The sequence below is a fragment of the Thalassophryne amazonica genome, chromosome 21 (genome assembly GCF_902500255.1).
Source record: "Thalassophryne amazonica chromosome 21, fThaAma1.1, whole genome shotgun sequence".
NCBI lineage: Eukaryota > Metazoa > Chordata > Actinopteri > Batrachoidiformes > Batrachoididae > Thalassophryne > Thalassophryne amazonica.
Window position 1 is genome coordinate 22,958,834 of NC_047123.1, and position 27,841 is coordinate 22,986,674.

At 40.2% G+C, this 27,841-nt stretch overlaps 3 protein-coding genes across 4 annotated transcripts; all 3 read left to right on the plus strand.

Annotated features, from left to right (window-relative positions):
• The first annotated feature begins 11 nt into the window (after positions 1–11).
• LOC117503444 (flap endonuclease GEN homolog 1) lies at positions 12–13,306 on the plus strand. The gene is made up of 13 exons (XM_034162672.1): positions 12–272; positions 351–540; positions 644–820; positions 2,128–2,238; positions 2,333–2,406; positions 2,519–2,604; positions 2,864–3,014; positions 3,210–3,246; positions 4,502–4,582; positions 5,048–5,178; positions 5,268–5,329; positions 11,018–11,167; positions 12,015–13,306. Exons 1-13 carry the CDS (start codon positions 112–114, stop codon positions 13,259–13,261), a joined length of 2,658 nt encoding a protein of 885 aa, XP_034018563.1. The 5' UTR covers positions 12–111; the 3' UTR covers positions 13,262–13,306.
• A 2,027-nt stretch (positions 13,307–15,333) lies between these two features.
• Positions 15,334–16,052, plus strand: msgn1 (mesogenin 1). Its single transcript, XM_034162235.1, has one exon. The coding sequence runs from the start codon at positions 15,397–15,399 to the stop codon at positions 15,829–15,831; it is 435 nt and encodes a 144-aa protein (XP_034018126.1). The 5' UTR covers positions 15,334–15,396; the 3' UTR covers positions 15,832–16,052.
• A 481-nt stretch (positions 16,053–16,533) lies between these two features.
• si:ch211-51e12.7 (uncharacterized protein LOC336335 homolog) lies at positions 16,534–27,068 on the plus strand. 2 transcript variants are annotated; one of them, XM_034162684.1, is made up of 6 exons: positions 16,534–16,939; positions 18,555–18,628; positions 19,731–19,889; positions 22,747–22,878; positions 23,078–23,218; positions 26,448–27,068. In XM_034162684.1, exons 2-6 carry the CDS (start codon positions 18,555–18,557, stop codon positions 26,539–26,541), a joined length of 600 nt encoding a protein of 199 aa, XP_034018575.1. In that variant the 5' UTR covers positions 16,534–16,939; the 3' UTR covers positions 26,542–27,068. The 2 variants fall into 2 exon arrangements, with proteins under 2 accessions (XP_034018575.1, XP_034018576.1); XM_034162685.1 differs by lacking the exon at positions 26,448–27,068 and adding an exon at positions 23,707–23,961.
• Positions 27,069–27,841: the final 773 nt, after the last annotated feature.

The window sequence follows — 27,841 nt, forward strand, 5'->3', positions numbered from 1 at the left end:
CACACCACAATTAGCTGGTAGTCTAAGAAGCAGGTTGAGCGAAATGGGACGCAGCCTTGCGGCGCCAAGTATTTGAAAACATTCGGTCCAGTTAAATCCTTTCTGGTAGCAATGGGTGTTCAGGATTTGTGGTCTATCGTCGAACCGGTTCGCGAGTCGGTGTCGCTGTATAGTTTGTGCGGAAAAACGCTGGCAGTTGACCTAAGTTTATGGGTGTGCGAGGCCCAACACGTCCAAGCGATGATGGGGAGAGTCACCAAACCCCATTTGAGGTAAGATAACGGCTACATGCTAATTCTGTTCACAATGTGTGATCTTTAAAATCCGATTAACCGCTTTTCTTTGCGCAGGAATTTATTTTTCAGGGTGTCATCCCTTACGTTAATGGGGATAAAGCTCGTTTTTGTTGTGGAAGGAGAGGCACCAAAGATTAAAGCAGAAACGATGAATAAAAGGACTGAAGCCAGATTTGGTTTGAAAAAGACTCCCAAGTGCACAACAAGCACCAGCAGGGGGCGCTTTAAAGCAGTACTTAGAGAGGTTGGTTGGCCCTCAAATATATCCATTGAATGAATTAAGGTGATGACATTATTATTATCATCATCATCATCCACTTTTTCTCCATGACTTCTTGTGTCTGTAGTGTACAGAAATGCTGGATTACCTGGGTGTGCCATGGGTGACAGCTGCCGGGGAGGCAGAGGCCATGTGTGCCTTCCTGGACTCTCAGGGTCTGGTGGACGGTTGCATCACCAGTGATGGAGATGTATTTCTTTATGGAGCCCAGACTGTCTACAGGAACTTCAACATGAACACTAAAGTAATACTTTAATTAATTTATTAAACACGCTGTTTTTGTTTTGATGTTAAAGAATGCAAATTATGGGCAAGCATCCTCGACCTGAATTGGCCCTCTGAGAGGCTAAATGTCACCAAATCTTTTGTGCTTCCCCACAATAGGGTGTTGATGTCACTTACCAAGTTTGGTTTTGATACATCAATCTGTTGCCGAGATATGACCTCACACCCTATTAGATGACTTCACCACCAGTTTACAAAAAAATAAATAAATAAATCATCTGCATAGAATTGTGAGGTGTCACAATCATTCATTCATTTTCTGTCACTTGTGGAACTTCGGGTTGCAGTAGTGTCAAATGGTAAATGGACTGCATTTATATAGCGCTTTTCCATCTGAATCAGACGCTCAAAGCGCTTTACAATTATGCCTCACATTCACCCCATTGTCAGGGTGCTGCCATACAAGGCGCTCACTACACACCGGGAGCCCTTAGTGATTTTCCAGTCAGGCGGGGATTTGAACCCATGATCTTCTGGACTCAAGCCCAACACCTTAACCACTAGATCATCACCTCCCCCCAAATTGGAGCATTTGTTGCCTTACTTTCTTAATCAATAGGCCAACAGAGAGATAAATTTGTCAAATGAATGTCCAAACATTGCTGTTCCAACAAAAATAAAACAGGACTTTTAATAAAGAAACTTAAGTAATTATCAAGTTGCAAACCTCTTTAAAAAAATCTTTATTTCTATGCAGGTGTACTGCCTTGGTATATAATAACAGAATGAATGTTGTTGATCATATATTCAATAATTAAATGACTGCATAAAACCTGATTGAATACCTGATCGTCTTATAAATTATAGGACGCCACCTAAAAGAAATTATGTATTACTTGAGGAGAAAAGTGTACAAATTATTGTTTTATTTATATTTATTGATAACATGCATAGATTTTTTTTTTTTTAAAGGCACAGCATATGTGCCCAGAATCTTTGCACAGGAGTCTTTGGATATGAAATATCTCATTTTAATCCTATTTTACAATTATGCCCTTTGAAAACTGAAGTTCCCTGCAACCTGATCCCGGATAAATGGTTGAAGATGAGTGAGTGAGTGAAAACCAAAGTTGCAGAAAAAGAAAAATAATGTTATTTGTTTAGATTCCACTGGCATTTATTTGTTTGTTCTGTGAGAAAATTATAAATGTGTTTTAATGACATTTTTTGGTCGAGGTGGATCTTTGGTGATGGAAAATTCCCTTCGATTTTGATGCTGATGCCAATTTGAATTGTATTTTTGTCGAATACATGCGATTTTTGCAGGACCCTCAGGTGGACTGTTACAGAACCTCAAAAGTGCAGACAGAGCTGCATCTGTGCAGAGACAATCTTGTTGGCCTGGCCATTCTACTTGGCTGCGATTACATTCCTAAGGTAGGGTTGGTGTTACCTTGGAAATTATTAACTTTAAAGCAGCACTGCCTCCAAATGTACTGCACATGACTGTAAATTTGAATGCATTCATAAGGGTGTGGCAGGGGTTGGTAAGGAGCAAGCTTTGAAGCTCATCCAGAGTCTTAATGGGAAAACACTTCTGCAGAGGTAGGAGACACAAACTGCAGAATATTTTGACCCTTACTGACTGTTTTTAAGGTGTTCCTCTTTCCCAAACTTTTTTACTCATAGTACATTTTACACTTTCTGGCGCCTTCAGGTTCAGGCAGTGGGCGGAGGATGATGCAGGCGTGTACGAGTTAGTTGTGAAGAAGGTTCCTCATTGCCACGTATGTCGTCATCCTGGTGAGCAGCACCCTGCTTTGAACGCTGCACCCTGTTGCAGGGTTTGATAAAGAGGCAAAAAGCAAATAGGTGGTGTCCCCGAGAGGATGCATCCACACGGCTGATTTAAACCAGTCATACTAAATTGTGCACTTATGTGAGAGTTTTCAGTTTGATTAGGTGGCCTGTGATCAACATTAAAAGTATTTTGTTTCTCTCATTTACATGTTGCATCATGTCTCTGACTAAACAGTTTACTTTTGTCATGTCGCTTTATCAGGGTCGGCAAAGGCACACGAGCGCAGCGGCTGCGAGTTTTGTGCCAGTAATCGATTCTGTCTTCCTCAAGACTTTGATTATCAGTGTCCGTGTGACTGGCATGAGAATGAACAGACTCGCCAGGCCTTGTCTGTTGAGGCAAACATCAGGAAGTAAGTGCCACTTTGTGAACGAACAGGAGTTTAACTCTATCGTAACCACAGTAAATTATAAATATGACGGGCAAGAACCTATTAAAGAGTAACTATAAGTCTGCATCAAGTTTGTGTAGATGTTGTCACTGATGAAGTTTCAGATTATATTTGTTTGAAGATGAGTTCAAAGGATGGTCTGATTTTTATTTCCAGGAAAACGCTGGCAAGCCCGCAGTTTCCATTTACAGAGGTACAGTTTGGATCTGCTCTTGTTTGTTAATGTGTGATTATTACCTCAGCCAAGGAGGTTATGTTTTCGGTCGAGTTTGTTTGTTTGTTTGTTTGTCTGTCTGTCTGTTTGTCAGCAGGATAACTCAAAAAGTTTTGAACGGATTTTGATGAAATTTTGTGGAGTGGTTGGAAATGACAAGAGGAACAAGTGATTCAATTTTAGTGGTGATCCGGATCACGATCCGGATCCAGGAATTTTTTAAAGGATTCTTCACCATTGCGGGATAGGGGGAATTTTGACATTCTAGTTTCTAACTCCACAAAAACAAGGCAGAAAGGCTTGAAAAAAATTAGGGTGTAACATAGTCAAATGTTCTATCAAACAACAAAGTTTGGTGATGATCGGATCTGGATTCCGGATCTGGTGATCCAGATTATGCAAAAATATAGGGAAAATAGAAAATGTGTCAGTGTGAGGTGACAAATGAAGCTAGAGATGCACAACTAACACCAAATTGTAGCTGAATCTGTACTGATTCAGTATGGTGTCATCAGATTTGATGTAGCTTCAAATGTTATGGAGCTAGATCCAGAAGAAAAGCGCCATTACCGAAAAATCGTTTTTGTACAATAACTTTTGAACTAATAAAGACATAAAAGTGATTCCAAGTTCTAGTGGTATGTTTTCATGGTCAAGGATGTCAAATATAAAGGAAAGAAAAGTGTATGTATCATAGTTTTGGTTGTAACACTGACTTGTTGAATAGATCACTGTGCCAAGGAAGGAATCTCTTTAGGGTCAGTGTAGCACATGCAACACTTAAAAAATAGTTCTATTTCAGAATTTACTGCTATTTATTTAGAAAAGTGTTTCATCAATGTTAAAAATTCATATATTTGCAGTTTAGTTGAATAATAAATTGAATTTTGTCTCTTATTTGTTTTTGTCTATAAACACATGCAATATCAATATCAGTGCTCAGATGACAGTAGCTTCTGGGAAAGGTGCAAGTTGCAACAAACTGTGATTCCAAGCGCTAAGGATACATGCTATCCAGTCACTACTGCAGTAGTAAAAAAAAAGTTTCATCTACTGTGACTGCTGTGTCTAATAATGATGTTTGCTCATGAGCAAACATCATTATTATACTTTTTTAGGTTCAATGATTCCACGGCGTGTAGATGTTATGGCCTCAGTGACGCCATGGCCTTGGCGGAGGTTTGCACTCTCCGAGTGCTTCTAGTTTTTGTAATGCATGACTTTTGTTTTGCAGATCATACGTGAATTTCTGATTTCTAAAGATAAGATTGTCTCCCGCTTCACGAGGAGACAGCCGAATATGCTCTTGTTGCAGGTAAGTGGATTATTAGGTCATCATTATATCCCACCTCTGTGTATGGAATATGCAGAACATTATGTCATCATGCCTGCATCTCTCAGTCTTGTCTGTAGACTTGGGATTGAATCACACTCATGCTATGTGTGTGTCCTTGGACGAGACACTTAGCATGTGCCACCGTGCTGCTGTTAGATGTACTTTAGTAATCCCTTTTATTTCAGTGGAGTCCATTACTTTGTCACTGGGATGTTTTCCAGAAGTCGTGTTGTTAGGTTAAAGTTTTACTATAGTTGTGCTAGAATCGTTGTAACACATAATGCGGTACAAGTGTGGCATGTTACATCATCAATCTGCCTGTTAGATCACATTTGTGGGCAGTCGTGCTCTTCTTCACATGCTGACCATTACAGGTCGTAACCTTCTGGGATGCTCATTTACTTTACTGTTTGTCCGTTGTACATTAAAATTTGTGTTCTGCAGAAATTTGCCTTTGACAAGATGGAGTGGCCGAAGCACTACACGAGTGAAAAGGTGTTAGTCTTGATGACCTACACAGAGTTGATTAACAGAAAATACAGAAGAGAGATGGCCTTACAAATCAAGCCCCTCAGGTAGATTTGCAAGAGTTGAAATGACGGAACTGAACTGCTGTCACTATGCCTACATGCTTATCAATGCTTTATTTTCCTTATTCAAAAAGAATATTGAAGCCAAGAGTGAGGAATGGAGTCGCTTGCTTTGAAGTCGCCTGGAGCACACCAAGTGAGTTTAAATGTCACGGAACACGCTGGAACTAATCAAAGTTTAGCATTTTAAGCATTGGTAGAATTTCTGCTATCTTGTGAAGGTCAGAAAACCAAAAACAAACAAACAAAAAAATCCCAACACTAACAATAAGAAAACACATAAGATCTGAGTGGAGATTGGACAGCAGGATGCTCGTCACCGTGTCGTCTGTTAGTGACTGGCTGCGAGGTGGGTTGTGGAGGTGACAGATCAGTCACAACAGCCACTAGGTGCTAAGATGGTTTCCTCCCAGGCTGAGAAGTCTGTTATATCAAAGTCCACGTGACTAACGAGCCTGCGTGACATGGGTGGTCCAAGAAACTCTCAATCAATTACTATGTGGTGCTACGTGGAACTTTAATACCACTAAGATGTTATGGGGGGAAAAATAAATCTCATTATTTAATAAATATTTGTAACTAAGAATTCTGGGATTTTTTTGTGTAAGGAAAAAAAAAGTAGGATTCTGACCGGTCTGTCGTCCACTTTTACTCCAAATCTACTGACAAATATTGCTGCATTTGTCAAAAATGGAGAATCAATCAATCAATCAATTTTTTTATATAGCGCCAAATCACAACAAACAGTTGCCCCAAGGCGCTTTATATTGTAAGGCAAGGCCATACAATAATTATGTAAAACCCCAACGGTCAAAACGACCCCCTGTGAGCAAGCACTTGGCTACAGTGGGAAGGAAAAACTCCCTTTTAACAGGAAGAAACCTCCAGCAGAACCAGGCTCAGGGAGGGGCAGTCTTCTGCTGGGACTGGTTGGGGCTGAGGGAGAGAACCAGGAAAAAGACATGCTGTGGAGGGGAGCAGAGATCGATCACTAATGATTAAATGCAGAGTGGTGCATACAGAGCAAAAAGAGAAAGAAACAGTGCATCATGGGAACCCCCCAGCAGTCTACGTCTATAGCAGCATAACTAAGGGATGGTTCAGGGTCACCTGATCCAGCCCTAACTATAAGCTTTAGCAAAAAGGAAAGTTTTAAGCCTAATCTTAAAAGTAGAGAGGGTGTCTGTCTCCCTGATCTGAATTGGGAGCTGGTTCCACAGGAGAGGAGCCTGAAAGCTGAAGGCTCTGCCTCCCATTCTACTCTTACAAACCCTAGGAACTACAAGTAAGCCTGCAGTCTGAGAGCGAAGCGCTCTATTGGGGTGATATGGTACTACGAGGTCCCTAAGATAAGATGGGACCTGATTATTCAAAACGTTATAAGTAAGAAGAAGAATTTTAAATTCTATTCTAGAATTAACAGGAAGCCAATGAAGAGAGGCCAATATGGGTGAGATATGCTCTCTCCTTCTAGTCCCCATCAGTACTCTAGCTGCAGCATTTTGAATTAACTGAAGGCTTTTTAGGGAACTTTTAGGACAACCTGATAATAATGAATTACAATAGTCCAGCCTAGAGGAAATAAATGCATGAATTAGTTTTTCAGCATCACTCTGAGACAAGACCTTTCTGATTTTAGAGATATTGCGTAAATGCAAAAAAGCAGTCCTACATATTTGTTTAATATGCGCTTTGAATGACATATCCTGATCAAAAATGACTCCAAGATTTCTCACAGTATTACTAGAGGTCAGGGTAATGCCATCCAGAGTAAGGATCTGGTTAGACACCATGTTTCTAAGATTTGTGGGGCCAAGTACAATAACTTCAGTTTTATCTGACTTTAAAAGCAGAAAATTAGAGGTCATCCATGTCTTTATGTCTGTAAGACAATCCTGCAGTTTAGCTAATTGGTGTGTGTCCTCTGGCTTCATGGATAGATAAAGCTGGGTATCATCTGCGTAACAATGAAAATTTAAGCAATACCGTCTAATAATACTGCCTAAGGGAAGCATGTATAAAGTGAATAAAATTGGTCCTAGCACAGAACCTTGTGGAACTCCATAATTAACTTTAGTCTGTGAAGAAGATTCCCCATTTACATCAACAAATTGTAATCTATTAGACAAATATGATTCAAACCACCGCAGCGCAGTGCCTTTAATACCTATGGCATGCTCTAATCTCTGTAATAAAATTTTATGGTCAACAGTATCAAAAGCAGCACTGAGGTCTAACAGAACAAGCACAGAGATGAGTCCACTGTCCGAGGCCATAAGAAGATCATTTGTAACCTTCACTAATGCTGTTTCTGTACTATGATGAATTCTAAAACCTGACTGAAACTCTTCAAATAGACCATTCCTCTGCAGATGATCAGTTAGCTGTTTTACAACTACCCTTTCAAGAATTTTTGAGAGAAAAGGAAGGTTGGAGATTGGCCTATAATTAGCTAAGATAGCTGGGTCAAGTGATGGCTTTTTAAGTAATGGTTTAATTACTGCCACCTTAAAAGCCTGTGGTACATAGCCAACTAACAAAGATAGATTGATCATATTTAAGATCGAAGCATTAAATAATGGTAGGGCTTCCTTGAGCAGCCTGGTAGGAATGGGGTCTAATAAACATGTTGATGGTTTGGATGAAGTAACTAATGAAAATAACTCAGACAGAACAATCGGAGAGAAAGAGTCTAACCAAATACAGGCATCACTGAAAGCAGCCAAAGATAACGATACGTCTTTGGGATGGTTATGAGTAATTTTTTCTCTAATAGTTAAAATTTTGTTAGCAAAGAAAGTCATGAAGTCATTACTAGTTAAAGTTAATGGAATACTCAGCTCAATAGAGCTCTGACTCTTTGTCAGCCTGGCTACAGTGCTGAAAAGAAACCTGGGGTTGTTCTTATTTTCTTCAATTAGTGATGAGTAGAAAGATGTCCTAGCTTTACGGAGGGCTTTTTTATAGAGCAACAGACTCTTTTTCCAGGCTAAGTGAAGATCTTCTAAATTAGTGAGACGCCATTTCCTCTCCAACTTACGGGTTATCTGCTTTAAGCTACGAGTTTGTGAGTTATACCACGGAGTCAGACACTTCTGATTTAAAGCTCTCTTTTTCAGAGGAGCTACAGCATCCAAAGTTGTCTTCAATGAGGATGTAAAACTATTGACGAGATACTCTATCTCCCTTACAGAGTTTAGGTAGCTACTCTGCACTGTGTTGGTATATGGCATTAGAGAACATAAAGAAGGAATCATATCCTTAAACCTAGTTACAGCGCTTTCTGAAAGACTTCTAGTGTAATGAAACTTATTCCCCACTGCTGGGTAGTCCATCAGAGTAAATGTAAATGTTATTAAGAAATGATCAGACAGAAGGGAGTTTTCAGGGAATACTGTTAAGTCTTCTATTTCCATACCATAAGTCAGAACAAGATCTAAGATATGATTAAAGTGGTGGGTGGACTCATTTACTTTTTGAGCAAAGCCAATAGAGTCTAATAATAGATTAAATGCAGTGTTGAGGCTGTCATTCTCAGCATCTGTGTGGATGTTAAAATCGCCCACTATAATTATCTTATCTGAGCTAAGCACTAAGTCAGACAAAAGGTCTGAAAATTCACAGAGAAACTCACAGTAACGACCAGGTGGACGATAGATAATAATAAAACTGGTTTTTGGGACTTCCAATTTGGATGGACAAGACTAAGAGACAAGCTTTCAAATGAATTAAAGCTCTGTCTGGGTTTTTGATTAATTAATAAGCTGGAATGGAAGATTGCTGCTAATCCTCCGCTTCGGCCCGTGCTACGAGCATTCTGACAGTTAGTGTGACTCGGGGGTGTTGACTCATTTAAACTAACACATTCATCCTGCTGTAACCAGGTTTCTGTAAGGCAGAATAAATCAATATGTTGATCAATTATTATATCATTTACTAACAGGGACTTAGAAGAGAGAGACCTAATGTTTAACAGACCACATTTAACTGTTTTAGTCTGTGGTGCAGTTGAAGGTGCTATATTATTTTTTCTTTTTGAATTTTTATGCTTAAATAGATTTTTGCTGGTTATTGGTAGTCTGGGAGCAGGCACCGTCTCTACGGGGATGGGGTAATGAGGGGATGGCAGGGGGAGAGAAGCTGCAGAGAGGTGTGTAAGACTACAACTCTGCTTCCTGGTCCCAACCCTGGATAGTCATGGTTTGGAGGATTTAAGAAAATTGGCCAGATTTCTAGAAATGAGAGCTGCTCCATCCAAAGTGGGATGGATGCCGTCTCTCCTAACAAGACCAGGTTTTCCCCAGAAGCTTTGCCAATTATCTGTGAAGCCCACCTCATTTTTTGGACACCACTCAGACAGCCAGCAATTCAAGGAGAACATGCGGCTAAACATGTCACTCCCGGTCCGATTGGGGAGGGGCCCAGAGAAAACTACAGAGTCCGACATTGTTTTTGCAAAGTTACACACCGATTTAATGTTAATTTTAGTGACCTCCGATTGGCGTAACCGGGTGTCATTACTGCCGACGTGAATTACAATCTTACCAAATTTACGCTTAGCCTTAGCCAGCAGTTTCAAATTTCCTTCAATGTCACCTGCTCTGGCCCCCGGAAGACAATTGACTATGGTTGCTGGTGTCACTAACTTCACATTTCTCAAAACAGAGTCGCCAATAACCAGAGTTTGATCCTCGGCGGGTGTGTCGTCGAGTGGGGAAAAACGGTTAGAAATGTGAACGGGTTGGCGGTGTACACGGGGCTTCTGTTTAGAACTACGCTTCCTCCTCACAGTCACCCAGTCGGCCTGCTTTCCCGGCTGTTCGGGATCCGCCAGGGGGGAACTAACGGCGGCTAAGCTACCTTGGTCCGCACCGACTACAGGAGCCTGGCTAGCTGTAGAATTTTCCACGGTGTGGAGCCGAGTCTCCAATTCGCCCAGCCTGGCCTCCAAAGCTACGAATAAGCTACACTTATTACAAGTACCATTGCTGCTAAAGGAGGCCGAGGAATAACTAAACATTTCACACCCAGACCAGAAAAGTGCGGGAGAGACAGGAGAAGCCGCCATGCTAAATCGGCTAAGAGCTAGTAGCTACGCTAAGCTAGCGGATTCCTAAAAACACGCAAAGTGAATAATGTGTAAATAATTTAGAGGTGATTCAGCAGAAGGAGTGCTTTAGTTAAGGCACGTAAAGATTACACTGGGAAACAAATCGTAATCTAGATAACTAGATCAATCTAACTGCGCAGATTAAACAGCTAACAGATACAGAAAAACACCGCTGTGCTCCGGAACAGGAAGTGATACAATACCGCAGTGAGAGCCAACCACCAGTAGAGGCAGAGTTTGGGTTTGTGATTGCTGTGGATCAAGACTACAATCCAGGTTTTCAATGACAATCCAGGTTAATCCAGAATAATTTGTCAAGAACGTAATATGCAAATCCACTGCAACAATTAAGCCATTAACTTATTATTATTATTACGATGATTGCTAGTAATTTATTACATTTATATGATCATACATTTAAATATACTAATATAATTTTGCTCTTTTCACCTGGAGTTAAGACATGGTCTTCTGTAAATATTTAACTGCACAAAGTTACATTCAGTTGAAATAAAAACATTTTTCAAACAACTGAGTGGACTAAAACAATTGCGCCTCCCACTGGTCGTAGCCTGCCTATGAATGATTTCTGACCACACTTTCTTCAATGCCTTAGTACTGATACATCTTAAATTTCTGATTTTCTTATAAGTAGAAAAACGTAGTTTGTGTTGTGATTGTATTTAGATGAGCTTATTATTCACTGTTTTGCAGAACATTATGAATTTCCTGAGGGTCAGCCTGCAGAGAATTGGCATGAAGTCAAGACTGTGGAGGAAGAGTCTCTGTTCTGTGTGGCTTACCCAGAGTTGGTGGATCGCTACCTGAGGGACAAAGCTCTGATTGAGGAGAGCAAGACCAAGAGTAGGACAAACATTCTGTTAATCCTAACACATTAGTATTTCAGTCTCCCTGTAAAATGCAATTGGATCTGTGAATTTGCTTACTATAATTAGCTATAAATGTCATTAATTTTTCACAACAAAAACAGCAGCCTCCATATATTTAACTAGACTTCCTACACTCAGCCGATAACGATGTCTTGATCAAAGGCGCGTCGTGCTTTGAGTTGTTTGTCAAGGCTGACTTACTGCGCCTCTGACACCTGAAAATGTTGGACTTTGGCAGCTCTGCTAGTTCACGCCACATGCTTTTGCAGCCAAGAGGTGTTTGTCTCACAGACTTTTGCTGACACTTTATACAAGTTTTCCTTTGCTAATGTTGTGCTCCAGATGCTTATATGCTAGCTGGCTGCTCCGATTGTGTCCGATAATAGGGGTGTGCATCTCTGCCTTATTAAAAAATCCTGCACTTTCTCTTAAGAGCAACATAGAAGAAGCCAACGTTAAGCACACTGGCTGCCCCGTTGAACATGTTGATTTTATTGTTATGTCGCAGTTAACATTCCTGTGAACAGTCGAGCGAGAGCCTGGTACCAACCTTTTAACTATTACAAGACTTTGAAGAGGCGGAAGTAGAAGCAAAACAAGCTAAACTCAAGTGATAGATAATGTTAAAATCAAGCCATCAACAGGTCCATGGTGTGTTTGGTTGAACTCAAGGGCCTGTGTGTCGATGTCATGGTTCCTGTTACTTTAAAATCAATTTCCTGTTTTTATCTGTTAATTGTTACACCCGTATTGCATACCAGAATATTTATGATGTTGTGTTTGAAAATGTCTCTGAAAAGTGATCTTAATTTTCTTTACAGAGAAGAAACCAAAGAGGAACAAGGAGAAGACATCTGATGTCTCTGATGGCATTTCTGACCTCCTGGCTCAGATGACTCTTCAAAGTTCAATGTCTGCAAACAGTAACAGTCAACCACAGATGCTGCTCTGTAACATTTCAAACGTAGGTGAACCAGACGTGGTTGTTCTGAGCACTCCGGTTCACAGTCAGCATCATCTGGCTGCCGAAGAAGACCGTAGTGATTTGGTTGATTGCCCCAATGCTCCTTTGTCTAAAACAGGATCCGATGTTGTCGATTCACCATCTGTCTCTGCTGCTATTGATGCTCTGCACCTGAGTGACATTGACTGGGAGGCTTTCTCTTTCACATCGTCCCCACCTCCACAAGCAGTTACGAACAACTCCACAGAAACCGGAGGAGCTCGAGACAGTGCCGTGCGGAATGTCTCAGGTGATGCCAAACAAGCAGAATCCAAAGCTGCTCCAGAACATCTAAAGGAACGTGTACTCTTGAAGGAACTAGCTAAAGCAAATATGAAGCAACTGGCGGTACATTGTGATGCCTCAACACATCTAAAGAATGGCTTCGGCTCTTATAACCCAGATGGTGATAAGTTGAAGGAACTTTCTGGCCATCAAAAAAAGCCACTCAAGGACAAAAGCCAGTGTGGAGCAAATGCAGTAGAGGCGGAAAATGGTTCAAAAGAGTTGTTAGTGGCCAACGCGCATGTTCCAAGCAAGGCTGAATACAGATGTAATAACACCCAAAAACCACATAAGCAATATAAATTTGTCAAAGCAGCCATTTCATTAAATAAGCCAGAAACATGGCACTCTGACAAGGACAAGAATGTGCTTTACACCTCCAAAAAGAGCGTGTGCATCCGTGTGTGTTCATCCAGCGAGGACAGCGATGTAGAAAACCAGCAGATTGGGCCTGAAAGGAGGCCAAAAGTGAAGTCCCTCAGCAAGCTCAAACAAGGAGGCCTTTCGGAGTACTCCCTGAATCACGTGTCCGGATTTAAAACAACCAAAGCAAAGCCTAACACGGCTCAGAGAGTTCGGCTGTTTGGGACTGAATGTCAGAGCCACGGGATAGATACGGGAATTAGAGGCATTCCCGAATCAACAGACACTAGCTGCAGGGATATCCCGCCTGCTGTTTCAGCATCACCTGTCGCCGAGGCAGAGCGTGATTGTTCAGTGGCCTGCAGTGATAGCCCGCTACCGCTAGCTGAGAGACTGCGGCTAAAATTCCTTAAGTGAGGAGCAGTGTGGTCGCACAACGAAGGCTAAAACGCATAAAGCTTTTTCTTTATTTAATCTGTCTATTTACACATTATGTATTAGTTGATTGAAACAAAAGTACATGCTATTAAATAACATAAGATTTAATTAAAGGGGTCATATTATTACTGATGAAAGGTTTGTGGATTGTGAGTTGTTAGTGACTAAAAATCACGATCAGATCCCAACTGTGACTTTGTGATCTGTTCTACCCCTGTCTGTCAGTTACTGTAAAAACTACTGCTTACTTAGCTGGGAAATCTTGGATTCTAATAGATACAGGTGAGGACCAGTGAACCTTGTATTTTGGGCCGTGTTGGCATCTTTTTCAGATATTCTTTTATGTTAGTTTAGATATCAATGTTGGCGCAGTGGAACATGGCTGGACTTATTCAGGCAGGCACATGTGAAGCAGTGTTTTTGTTTTCATGCATTTATGAAGCCTTGTTGCGAATCACAGCTCCCAGCTGCCATCTTTATCTTTGGACAAATATGAAAATGTTGTCTTTGACCCGCCCAAAAGTTAAAATGCCACTTAATGGTGCCACGAAGCTTGTTTTCATTTTGAGAAATGTTCCTGTGTCTGGCAGACAGTGTTACCACAGAAACGAAGGTGGCACTGAGGAAGATGACACTGTGGGCCCTTTGTTTTACAACCCACCAGTGTGGGTCCCCTTGATCATGAGTGAGGCTTTACACACATTTTCAGACATGAAAGGTCTGGGCAGGACCCCAGTGACAGCTGCATCCTCTGCACAAATAACTCCTGGCCTTACCAAGCTGGAAATCTAACAAGTGGACCGGCTCGTTTTCCAGGACAAATATAGTCGTCGTCCCCCCCCCCCCCCCCCCTTTTTTTTTTTTTTTGCAACATGTTTGCACTTGGAACAGGTGAAACTGGTGTGCTATGAAAGCTTTTAAAGACTCTGCAAGGCTGTGAGATGTTGGAATTTTTTGCTCCCAAATGGACCTTTAGTGCTCAGTTCTGTTTTGGAAAATAAAAGTGTGTGGCCCTCTGAAGGTACACCTGGTGTGTGGATTAGAGATGTTTGTCTGATTTCATAAACTTAGAATGAGTCTTCTGTATCTACATGGGAGCGGGCCACCTCATGGAGTCTACCATGTTGCATCACCATGTGGATATAGTAGCCCAAAAGGGACATATTTACTACTTTTTTTTTTTTTTTTGCATTTTGCTGCATAATTGGAAGCAGTATTGCAAAAAAAAAAAAAAATCTCACTGTTGGCCTCTAAAATATTGCACATTATGTGATGATGTAATCACAACTAATTTGCATATGGTGGGAAGCTGAATGGTATCCCCTTCTCTTGAAAGTTGGATTATTTTATATTCTTGTTTTTGTTTTATTTATTTTTTGTAATTTTATTATAGTTAACAAATAGGCCTCCTGCTTAATCAGTCAACGACTAGTCACCGGATTGGATCACCCAAAAAATCCGATTAACCAGATCGGATTTTTATACACTAGGGAAGGTTAAAATATACCAACAGAATTGCTAAATTGGCAACCGTTTTTAGAAGACAGAATTGAAAAAATCAGACATAGAAACTTGATTTTTGTGACAGGATCATGTTACTTATCACAATGACGCATTATGGATCCACATTGCAGAAGATGTGAAGGGAAACAAAATGATGTCCAGCGACTGCAATCTGCAGCCTCACCACTAGATGACACTAAATCATGCCCACTGTAGCTTTAAACAGGCACGCATGCCTGACTTGGCAGAGAGGTGTGGGAGGCTTTCCTCTTGTTTCAGACAGATCGCATCAAACTGATAATTGTTGTCATGCAGACTTTAAAGAGTATTTCCCCACGAAAGGAATCTAATTATTTTTCTTTCCATTACATTATCCGTCTATTTGGTCTCATTCGCACCCGAGTGATAACGAAACACGCCTTTCGGGGGAAGCTCGCGTTTTGGCACTTGGGAATTTCTTTGAACTTTTTTTTTTTTTTTTTTACACGCCTGAGCTGTGAACCCATAAACCCTGTGATGTATAAAAACACAATGACAAAAAAAAAAATAAAAATCACAGATCGACCCTGAAGATCATCCTGGCCGTTTGATCCCTGTGGAATATCTCAAGAATGAACCTGGAGGTGGTTACGGCTAAAATCCTTTCGGACTGGAAAAGTCCGGACGAGAGCGCTTTTGGAGAAGAAGAGGACTCCCTGCAACCAACTTCGCCTGAGTCCACGTTGGAAGGTGTGTGCGCGTCCCCGGAGACATGCCCTTGCTCCGGCATGCACCGGGACTTGGATGGTCTGTCGTTTGGCTTCTCGAGACGCAGAGCTGCTCCGGCGCCAAGGCAGAACAAGCCCAAGATGTCCATCAACAGGCGCATGAAGGCCAGCGAGAGGGAGAAGATGCGCATGAGGAGTCTCGCGGAGGCTCTGCACCAGCTGCGTGATTATCTGCCGCCGGATTATAGCAAGAGGGGCCAACCGCTGACCAAAATACAAACGCTCAAATGTACCATCGAATACATCAACAAGCTTTCGGACATCCTGAGCCGTGCGTAAAAGGCGCAGAGCGGACACTTTTACGCACGCTCTCTGATTAGCAAAGCAACATCTTTGTGACATCTTGATAGTTCTGTAGCATTTTCCTGCCCTCTTTACCGTGTTTTTTGGTGTTCATATTATTCAGGGGGTTATTCTTGGAGATTCTTTTGTATATGTAGCTGTTTGATTTCTGTGGATTTGACGTGTGGAAAATTTTAAACTGGCGTGGATCAAAATATTTTACTAGTGTTTATATATATATATATATATATATATATATATATATATATATATATATATATATATATATATATATATATATATATGGTTTTACTCGTTTGTGACTTGTGATTTAGACTTTAGCTGCGTGAAATTTTAAAGATTTATTTTTATTTTTTGCATTCTGAGTTTTGTTGTGCTTTACTGGATCCACTTTGTGCCAGCAAACACATTCTTGAGTAATAAATTTCTGCTTTGCGTGGAATTGTGGCACAATTAAAATGACATTGTCTTTTTTTCTGCACCGTGTCCTCACAAAATGTTAAACATAAATAATCTTCACTTGTGCTTCAAAATCTACCTTCCCACCAAATCAAAATAAAAAACAGTTTGTGTTTTGAGATATCTGCAAAATCAAGAGGCACTCAACAGAATGCATACATTTGCAAGGCAACAGTATTTAAAATATTTTTATTTAATTAAATGACTTGTTTAGCAGTATTTAAAATGTAGAATAGATTTTTAAATTACACTCTAGTTTTGTTATAAATTGAAATTCCAAATGTCAGAAACCTTCTACTCGAATGTTGAATTTTACTAAAATTATTTTTTTAATTTTATATATATTTGTAAAATGAATTTGAATAAAGATAAATGACAGCAGCCAATTAGACACAAGTTTAGCTTCCAGTGGGCGTGGCTTGTGATAATGGTCCTCACAAAAATCCCAACCGGTTGTCTGGTGATGCAACTAGCCGCCATTTCAAAGCGAAAGGGAACTAAAGAAAATGATGGATATTTTGTACATTTTTTTTAATTGTGTAATATACTTTTGTTTTTCATAGTGAGTAGAGGTATTTTTTTAATTTTCATTTTTTTTAATACCCCACCCGCGTTGTCGAGTGAAGTAAGTCATTTCTCCATATTTTATAAATATCCAAACATTAAAATACAGAAATGTCGCTTATAAACGGTATTTAAACAATTAAATCTGTTTTCTTATTATAGCATATTAAAAAAAAAAAGCTTTATCTGCATGCAGCGATGTTTACTCCAGGAATTACACAGAGCCGCTTTCTACATTTAGCTTGCTTCGTTTCACATTTGCTGCCGTGCATCGTTAATAAAAACACGTTTATCAACAGACATTCTGAAAAAGTGTATTTGCTGGTGGCAGGATTAAAAAAAAATGCTTCCATGACGGTGGCAGCTCCACAGGCTTATTTTCCTTGATGTAACAAGTGACAAAGGGATAAACGAGTGCAGTCGTTAACTAGCATCACGGTTTGATGTGGAAACATTTTTATCTTAATGAGAATGGGCTTTTTCCGATATTTCCCACTTAATCTCCCTCATATGTCTACGTATGAAAAAGGCCTAATTATATGTAAATATGGCTATCAACAGATCTTTAAGAAAACCATAAACTTTATATTATGTTTTACCTTGAACCACAGTGTTTCCCAGCAAAACTCCAAATAAGGGAATGCCCAGTCTGAAGCTACGTTCACATTGCCATCTGAAGTGACTTGATCTGAGTTTTCTTTCTTGTTATTTACAGATTTTAGCTTTTTGTGTATGTGGGTCTAGATCAGATTCAGATGTGATCTCTGTCAGTGTGACATTATGTGGGAGCAGCCGACACAATTAGATCTGCTCTATATGTAGTTTAAACATGCCAGCTTGCTTTAAAAAAATATTATTTTTAAACGTGGCATAAAGTTAATCAAATTGCATCTCTGTCACCTTAACAGGGATGATTTGATTAGTTGGGTTATTTGAGCCACATATACACTACAGGTTATTTGGTTATCTGCCACTATCGTATTTATTTGTTTAAGTGGCCCACATCTTACACATTTACATTTTTTACTTATTTATTTTTATCTAACTCCCTGGACGTGCTACAATGGATGAAAATTACTCAGAAGTGCTTCTACAAAGTATTTCTTTTCAAAATGTCATTAAATGTTCGCAAAAACTGATTGCTGCAGCTTTTGCGGACAGGGTCTATGAAGCAACATTTACTGCTATGTCTCTGCATGGGGACGTGCAAGCAAGACCACAGGATAAGCCTGAATGTCAAGGAAATTTCTCTCTGTGTGTTTAGACAGCAGTCACATTGCAGATATCTGATAATATTTCAGGTATTTCCACATGTGTGTGGCCCAAATCGAACATATCTGATTGAATGCGCTTTTATTGTACATTTAAATCTTCACATTGCATATCTGGTAAGTGCTACAAGTGAGCATTTAGTGACACTGTGTCATAGACATTATGAGCATAATAAGAAACACAAAAATTATTGAACACAGAATAGATTTTGTTTGCATGCAGAGAAGAATGAATGTATTGGGCATATACGCTGGCAAAACGCCCACAAATTAATTGATCCAAAACAAATTGTGGATACGGGTTATATGTCATGTGCACGTAATAGCATTTGGAGTGTTGGTTATTAAGTGTTACTGCTGGCTTATAGTGGCAGTGTCAACAAATAATGCTCTGAATTATTTCAGATGGAAATAGCTACAGAAGGAAAAATGGCTTCAAAGACAGAATCTGAGAAGCCTGTAACAGAAAGCAAACACAGGTCAGTCCCACAGTTGCTTCAGTCACTTTATACTGTGGTTTCTATACTGGGTTTAAAAATAAAAAAAATGTATGTAAATGTAGCCTGTCTTGCACATGGCACCAATAAGCATCCATCAGGTATATTAATGAGGGTCATCTGAAAAGTTCTCTCTCTTGATCATTTCAGTAACAAGCAAGATACTGGAGTGAAACGGGTATAATCGTTCTCTTATTGACTGTCGCCACACCTAGAGGATTTTACACTGCAATTCCAGATGAGTAGAATCGCCTTTGATGTAACACATGCACACAGAAGTTGGTAAAAACTGACGTACAAGGACATGCTTTTGAAACGTCATGCTGTTATTGGATTCTTCATGGCGGAGGGTTGTGCACCCGTGGATATTCATCCACAAAATGAGTGCTGTCTATGGCGATGCTTGTGTGGATGTCAGTACAATCAGGAGGTGGGCGAGGCTTTCGAAGGGTGAAAATCCAGCCACAATGAGTCTGCATGATCAGATCTGTAGCGGGCACCCCATAACAAACACAAATGCACAGCATCAAGTGCGCATGCGACAGCATAGCTGTCAGAAAATTTTCTGAACACAGCAGCACTGTCACCTCTGAGCTGCATGCATGCTTGAACCAGGATAGTTCTGGAAAAGACGCAATTCTTGAGCATGGGAATGCTCGTCCACACGAGTCGACAAATGCAGGATGCCTTGCAGTGGCTCAGATTTTACAAGATCTTACCACACCTGCCGACTGTTTCTTTTTCCCAAGCTGAAAGAACACCTGAAGGTACATGTTGCACTGGTGATGCAGAAGTGCAAACAGCCAGGTGTCACTGGCGCAGAGAGAAGACACAAGATTTCTTCACCGCCAGGATGCAAAAACCTGTCTGGCGTTGGAGTAAGTGCATGGAAAGGAAAGGTGACTGCTTGAAAAAGTAATGATACTGCCTGATGGAGAGCATTCCAAGCTTTAAGCAGATGGGTGATTCATTTTAGTATCTTGCTTGTTAATGAAATAATCATGTAGGAGGCAAAAATTTTCAGCCAACCCACATGTATGAGAGCAAAATGCATTATATCTTTCTGATTGTTTTATCTCATTAGGTTTCGTCGTGGGTCCAAAGGCCGTGGTCATGGCAAAGGGGTTCTTATGAATCGGGGTGGCACACGTGGTGGGAGAGCAATGATGAAAGTCTTAATCCCACCTGGACGAGGAAGGGGTCAAGGCAAAGATGGAGCCATAAACGGATTTGCACCCATGAGGTAATTCATTGAAGTTGAACTATAAATGTTGTTGTGGGAATAAATGAAAAGGTTAGTTTAAAACACTTTGTTCAACCTGTATGAAGGAGGTTAAACAGTGTGCGTTAAAGGTAACTAGATTTGGTTATTGGGACCCACAAAACACAATTCTTAGGGGTGTAAAAATTCACTGATATGAATCGGAAATTGAATCTGCACTTTCCTCTTACATTCCTTCTCTGCCTCTTTAGCGCTCACTTGTACTTTCACTTGCGCCTCTGTGCTTTGTGATCGTTTGTCTCCCATGATGTTGACGGAAACTCTCCACTGGTTAACTTGTGCAACTTTGAATCATGTGTTTGGTTTTAAAGTTTCAGTATGAAACCTTAAAATCTGTTAAATTCCCCTCTTGTTTTGAAACTGGGGAGTCTTTATTTTTTAACTATGTATGCCACTGTAACCAAAACCGTCAAAAAGGCAAACGACAGAGAAAATAAATCCATTAATGCTCTTTTTTATCTCTGTCTTGAAATTCTCCTCTTTTACTGTCAATTGTTGGTCAGAAAGTTTCTTCTGTGCTTCCAGTTCCTGCTGCTTTTGTTCATCCTCAGCTGCCACATTTTGAGAAGATGCTCCTCCGTGGATTTGAACACTACCACCTAGTAGCAGCCAACATAAATGGTTGTGCATTTGTCTGTTGTGATGCACAACCAGAGCACCAATGAAAAATGCTCAAGAAATCTTTCTCACTGGCACCAGTATAATTGTGAAATTGTATATTTCTCTGCCCCCCCAACCCATGTCATAAACTGATTGCTTGTCTATCTATGAGTCACCCCTGGGATGCATTAGTTGTCTGTTCAGGTTGTGCAATCCCAATTCCAATGAAGCTGGGATGTTGTGTAAAATGTAAATAAAAACAATGCAATGATTTGCAAATCCTCCTCAACCTATATTCAGTTGAATACACCACAAAGACAAGATATTTAATGTTTAAACTGATAAACTTTGTTTTTGTGCAAATATTTACTCATTTTGAAATGGATGCCTGCAACACATTTCAAAAAAAGCTGGGACAGTGGTATGTTTACCACTGTATTACATCACCTTTCCTTCTAACAACACTCAGTAAGTGTTTGGCAACTGAGGACTTTAACTGTTGAAGCTTTGTAGCTCTTGCTTGATGTACGACTTCAGTTGTTCAACACTCCGGGGTCTCCGTTGTCATATTTTGCGCTTCATAATGCGCCACACATTTTCAATGGGCGACAGATCTGGACTGCAGGCAGTACCTGCAGTCTAGTACCCGTACTCTTTTACTACGAAGCCACGCTGTTGTAACATGTGCAGAATGTGGCTTGGCATTGTCTTGCTCAAATAAGCAGGTACGTGCCTGAAAAAAACGTTGCTCCAAAACCTGGATGTACCTTTCAGCATTGATGGTGCCATCACAGATGTGTAAGTTGCCCATGCCATGGCACTAACACACCCCCATACCATCATAGATGCTGGCCTTTGAACTTTGCGCTGGTAACAATCTGGATAGTCCTTTTTCTCTTTTGTCCGGAGGACACAACATCCATGATTTCCAAAAACTATTTGAAATGTGGACTCATCAGACCACAGCACACTTTTCCACTTTGCGTCTGTCCAAATGAGCTTGGGCTCAGAGAAGGCAGTAGCGTTTCTGGATGTTGTTGATGTATGGCTTTCCCTTTGCATGGTAGAGTTTTAACTTTAACTTGTAGATGTAGCGACGAACTGTGTTAACTGACAGTGGTTTTCTGAAGTGCTCCTGAGCCCACGCGGTAAGATCCTTTATACAATGATGTTGGTTTATAATGCAATGCCGCCTGAGGGATCAAAGGTCACGGGCATTCACTGTTGGTTTTCGGCCTTGCTGCTTACTTGTCGAAAGTTCTCCAGATTCTCTGAATCTTCTGATTATATTATGGACTGTAAATGATGGAACCCCTAAATTCCTTGCAATTGAACATTGAGCAACATTGTTCTTAAACTGTTGGATTATTTTTCTTTTTCATGCAGTTGTTCACAAAGTGGTAATCCTCACCCCATCTTTGCTTGTGAACGGCTGAGACTTTTGGGGATGCTCCTTTTATACCCAACCATGGCACTCACAATTAGTGGCCTCAGTTCACAACGCTTATTGAGTGTCGTTAGAAGGAAAGGTGATGTTACACAGTGGTAAACATACCACTGTCCCAGTTTTTTTTTTTTTTGAAACGTGTTACAGGCATCCATTTCAAAATGAGCAAATACTTGCACAAAAATGATAGTTTATCAGTTTGAACATTAAATATCTTGTCTCTGTAGTGTACTCAATTGAATATAGCTTGAAGAGGATTTGCAAATCATTATATTCTGTTTTTATTTACATTTTACATAATATCTCAACTTCATTGGAATTGGGGTCGTACATGTCATCTCTTGCCCATTGACTGCTGTAATACTCCCAGCAACCCTTAAACAGGACTATGCAGGGTCACAAAATGAATGAATGAATGAAGTAATAAAAGTACCGTACTTGAGATTCCCTGGTCTATTATGAATATGTATTTGGAGGTAAGCAATACCATTTTTGGTTTTCTGTAATTTGTCATGAAAATGAACGTCTACATTAAACAAAGTATAAAATCACAGGAAATCGATCAGTAATAAATCTTATCCCTGAATTATGTCACAGCCCTTTTTCTCTAGATGCATACCCGATCATCTTATATGTGAGCGATGCATACCCTGAGAAGTCTTTTCTTTTATAGCATTTGAAACAGCAGTTTGGCTCTTCACCGTTTACGATAAACATGAACTCCACAATGTTTAACTGATATCATGCTACTTGTAATTTCTACCTTTTCAGACGAATGGTGAGGATGCGGCCTTACCCAGAACTTAGAGGTCATCGAGGTAGGGGTGGACCAATGGGTATGCGTCCTCTTCCTCTCCCACCGCTTCCCATGCATTTCAGAGACCCCTTCCTACCAATGCCAAGGTACCCACAAGACTCATTTACCCATCGTATCAACAGTTCTTTCAGCTCCATCCATTATTATGCTCAAGTGTAGCAGAGCTGCTCTTGTGTTTAACTTATTAAATTTCTATTCACATTTAGTTGCATATCTATTAGCAACTGTTGGATTAAATCAACTCCACATCTTCTTAGTGACAGAAAATGTGCATGTGATTTGTAGGCACCGGCTCCCTCCTCCACCACCACCACCGCCACCACCTCGAGGTCATCCAGCATTTGGAGTGCGTCCACCTCACCCTCGAGGCCGCGGTATGCCGCCTCCGAGGTCTCCACACTACTTCAGCCCCCGAGGACTGAGAGGGTAAGAGCTGTTTGACAGTTTACACAAAGACTAAACTGTGCAGGACACAATTCTGTTTGTTTGTTGCATGACTTTAAGATTCTGAAAAGAATATTAAAATGCACCTTATAACCACAAGGCCTGCTCATGCCAGCTGTATTTTTGACTTTATTTTCATTTGAGATGCAAGTACAGGAGTATAAACATAACTCAGCTATCATGTTTTCACTTAGTAGTAAAAAAGAACAAGAACAGTTTGTTGTTTTGCTCAAACACAGTAGCAATACTTAATCAGTACATGCAACCTTATTGAAGAAAATGTTATTTTGAGCTCTTTAACAACAGATGTTTTAAAAGACATTTGGTAGTATTTTTGAACTTTCAAAGGGGCACAGTAAGTTGGGGGGAAGCATCCCCCATTCAAATAGTTTAGATGGCTGCTCTTATCAGTCTGCCCCCTATTGGCCACATCAGAGACTCCAATGTGTGATTTTTATCCTTTTATACAGCTACCACAGTGGACTGGTCTCACCTCCGCTTCACCTCCCACCTGGCAGAGGCCAGAGGTGGCCAGGCCCCCCGCGTGGCCGATGGTTTTAACACAGCCTGCCCTAAAAAACAATAACCAAGCATCTGTAGAAGGGGCTTTAAAGAGTTGTCGAGATTGAAATGCCCGATTTATGTGTTATAAGATGTTTCTGGGTATCTTTGACACTGTGGCCAAATGTCTAGTGCTTGCTATTGTCTGCCGACAGGGGAAAAAAGTGTTAAAAACAAATAATTACAGCCGAGTTTTGTTAGTTCTGCCGATAAAGAAACACTGTTGGCATTGTAGGTTATATTTAACGCTAACGTTTAAAGTACTGTTCTCAGTGGCTAGCTGTTAAAGTGGTGTAAAGTAAAATGTTCTTGTGAGTCTTATTAGATTTTCCTAAATTTGTAAATATTAAAATGGGTGATGCCATACATCCTGAGGAGGGGATAAAATGAAAGTGTACGACAGCCCTCAAGCACCACCGTCAACAAGTTTGCTACTCCTTGGACCTCCCCAACCTTTCCTTTTGTTATATTGATAAAGTTTTTATGTGTAATGTCATGGAGCACTGCAGAAAATATTGTTTAATAGACTTTTTGAAGTGATCACACATTTGGGTAGTAGTTTTATATAATTACTGTGCAGCTGTTTTTAAGTTATGCGTATGTTTGTTTGAAACATTTGTCTTGAGCACTCTATTGTGTAATGACAAAAGGAAAGAACATAATAGGATAATGAACCGTAGCTTTTATAAATGAAAGCAAATTCCATTTGTATTTGCTTCATTTTAGGATAAATTACTATATATACTGTGTTAAGTTTTTTGAAGTGTTAAATTCTTTATTCACTGTAATTTACTTCACTTTTGTGAATCTGTGAGTGTGTTTTGACACGTAAAGACATGACTTAGTCGTGAAGAAGGAAAATAAAATAAAAATAAATCCAACTTCTGTTTTTGTTCATTCAAACAAGTCTGAGTTACTACAATGTACAACATACCTATAATCAATGAGAATGAATTACAAAAATGGAATACAGTTGCACACTGTTTATTTCAAGGAAAATCTGATTTGAAAGTACACATTTCGTCCATGTAAAGGCTGCGTAATTAGTGTTTTTTTTTTTTCTGTGGGGGACCAAGAGACCTGTGTAAACATGTTATAAGATTTCAGTGGCTATTGCTGAATCATTGGCTGTTTGCTGAGGGCTGACACAAATCTCACTAAAAGAACTGTACTATATTTATATAAAGGACTTTAAACCGCTCCACTTGCCGTGAAACTGAATGTGAAGTCACAGTTTAAACTGAGTGGTAGCATGTCTAAAAGGACTACATCATCCGCAAAGAGTCAAACTCTGATATGATCGACAGTCTTTGCTAGTTACTTCTATTAAAGCTACAGTGTGTAGGATTTAGTGTCACCAAGTGGTGAGGCTGCAGATTATTATACCATTGCTGGTCACCATTTTATTTTCAGTTTTCGCTTCTTTGGGAACTACGATTCATGCTCCCTTTTATTATCTTGTGATAAGCAGTATGTGTTATCCTCCATTTCACAAAATGAGGGTTCGCAAACTTGTTAGCCTACACTAGCAACCAGTAGACAGTGTATAAGGAAACAGTCAGTTACAGGGCTCGACATTACCATTTGCCCGCTGGCCCGGCAGCGATTTGGTCCACTGTCAGGCTGGTACAATTCATGATATAACGCAATGCTAAAATACTCTTGGCCATATGAACATTGTGTTCTTTATAATTTGCAGTTTAATGAATTATTAAGATCCTATGTCTTATGGCCGGTATCTTTACAAAGCTACTGGCCCTGTGGGCCAGTGGCAAAAAGTGGTCAATTTGTAGCCCTGAATTGTTTGTCCCCACGCCCCACTTTAGTGTTCCGGTCACGTAGCAAAATTATCAAAGGCAGTGTCCTTTTGGGGGGGGGGGGGGGGGGGGGGGATACATCTCTCAAAATGGCGGTCTCCATTAGGGGGCCTGCAACCATGTACATATGAAGGGCTCCTTCTAAGCTTGTGAAAACACAATTTGTTGCATGTAATGATACACTAATGAATAGATGGTTATGAATGCTATGTTCCATTTCTGCTAATAAACACCCATAAATTCTACATACTGCGGCTTTAACTTTTAATAGGAGACCAAATGGGGGCTAAAAAAAAAAAAAATTGTAGTTCTGAATGTACAAATTTCTCAAGTCTTAGACTTTAGAGAACCTTTTTTTCTTGCATATATTATTGCACACACATGCAAGTACACTAATGGCAATAAATTACTTTTACAGTCTGTGTCTATATATATAATATAGATATAAAGTACAGGCACTAGAAATAGCAGCATAATACTCAGATGTTTGAGGACCAGTAAACTACATGTTTGAGCTTTAGAGGTTTTCTGCTAATACTGACCTACTGAATTCATTACGATGCAGTGGAAGTTAGTGTAGTGCAAACAATCATGCACCTGACTTTTTTTTTTTTTTTTAATCAATTTGCAACAAGTGTTTAAAATCACTCAGCCACTGTACGTTACATGAATTAGTCTGTAGATTGCAATTGTAGCAATTTTAACTAAATCCACACATGCGTATTGCACTCTTTCGGTCTTCTGTCATTGTGCTGCCTCTTCAGTCTCTGCCGTCCCTTCTTGTTGCTTCCTCTGGTTGATTATAACCGACTGACTGTTGTTGTGTCCTGAAGGGGGGCACACAGTACAGTTATCCTCCCAGGCCAAAGGAACCCTGGATCTCCCTCACATCTCTCCCTTCCCCTCCACCTATGGTGTGACACCTGAGGTCCAGCACATGATTTAAAAAGGTGAGCTGCCTCTCATGTCTCTAACCAGCCTCTACTTCTCTGATGCCTGGATGATCTCTGCTTCAGGACTGAAGATGAAACTTAAAGTAAGTGAAATACAAATAGTTAAGGGTTCACCAGATATAGCAATTTCATTGATGGCTGTAAAACGGTTGTTTTTAAAGAATCTGCTTCATGCAGGAGCACATATTGTTTGAAGTCTGGACTGACATACACACCACAGTACCTACATAAAAGTACTCATCCTCTGGTGGCTTCAAATGTGTGATTGTTTTGACATAAAAGGCAAAAGAAAAATTCAGGCAGTGTGGTGGTTCTGCTCAGGTGTAGCAGACCGAATGGTCCCCCCTAAAAATCGGTCTGCCCTGCCTTCACTGCACGTCATTTCTGAGAGTCACCAGCGTTTCGCTGATTATCACCTCATTTCCTCTTAAAACTGCACTCCAGTCATCATCTGTCTCAGCGACAGATATCTGAACTTTTGTCCAACAATCATTTCCACATAAATTCAGCATTATTTCATCATCATAAAAGATGGAGGAAGCAATCAGAGCACCCAGCAGTACGAGCTGCTAGCTGCTGTGTTCACTGCACCTCCGTCATTTCAAAGCGTCAGTAGTGACTCACCGATCATTGCCTCGTTTCTGCTTAAAACTAACTTTAGAATGATTTAAGAGGTTTTACCTTTTCATCTGTTGGTTAATAATCCCATTGTTCCCTTTGATCGCTTTGGGTGAAGAGAATCCATCTCAGAAGAGCTGCTGTGGTCTGAAATGACTCGTGCAGTGGAGGCAGGGCAGACCAATTTTTAGGGGGGGGTACCGTTCGGTCTGTGACACCGGCACTGCAGGCTGTTGCAGTATTGAAGCAAAATAAAACATCTGTGGAAAAGCTGATGAGATCTGTGAGGACCATGGGACTGAAGTGACACTGTTTTAATTAATGGGTGAATATATATATATATATATATATATAATCCACTACTTTAAGCTTTATATTTTTTATTTGACCATATTTATTTTGCTTTTTAGAGACCATAACTGTTGTATATGACACTTTTTAATTTGCTTTTGATATATCAAAATCAGTTAAAGCTTTCAATAACCAAAGCATATCCTACAGTAATACAAGTGTTATAAATGGCGTGCAGGGAAATTAAGAAAGTAAGTGTGTGCTTGCACTAGAACCAGGTGCTGTGGACCGTGCCCAAGCACAGCTTCTTCCCCGCTGGGCTGCAAGCGCTCTGCATTTGGGACCGAGAATGTCTATATCAATAC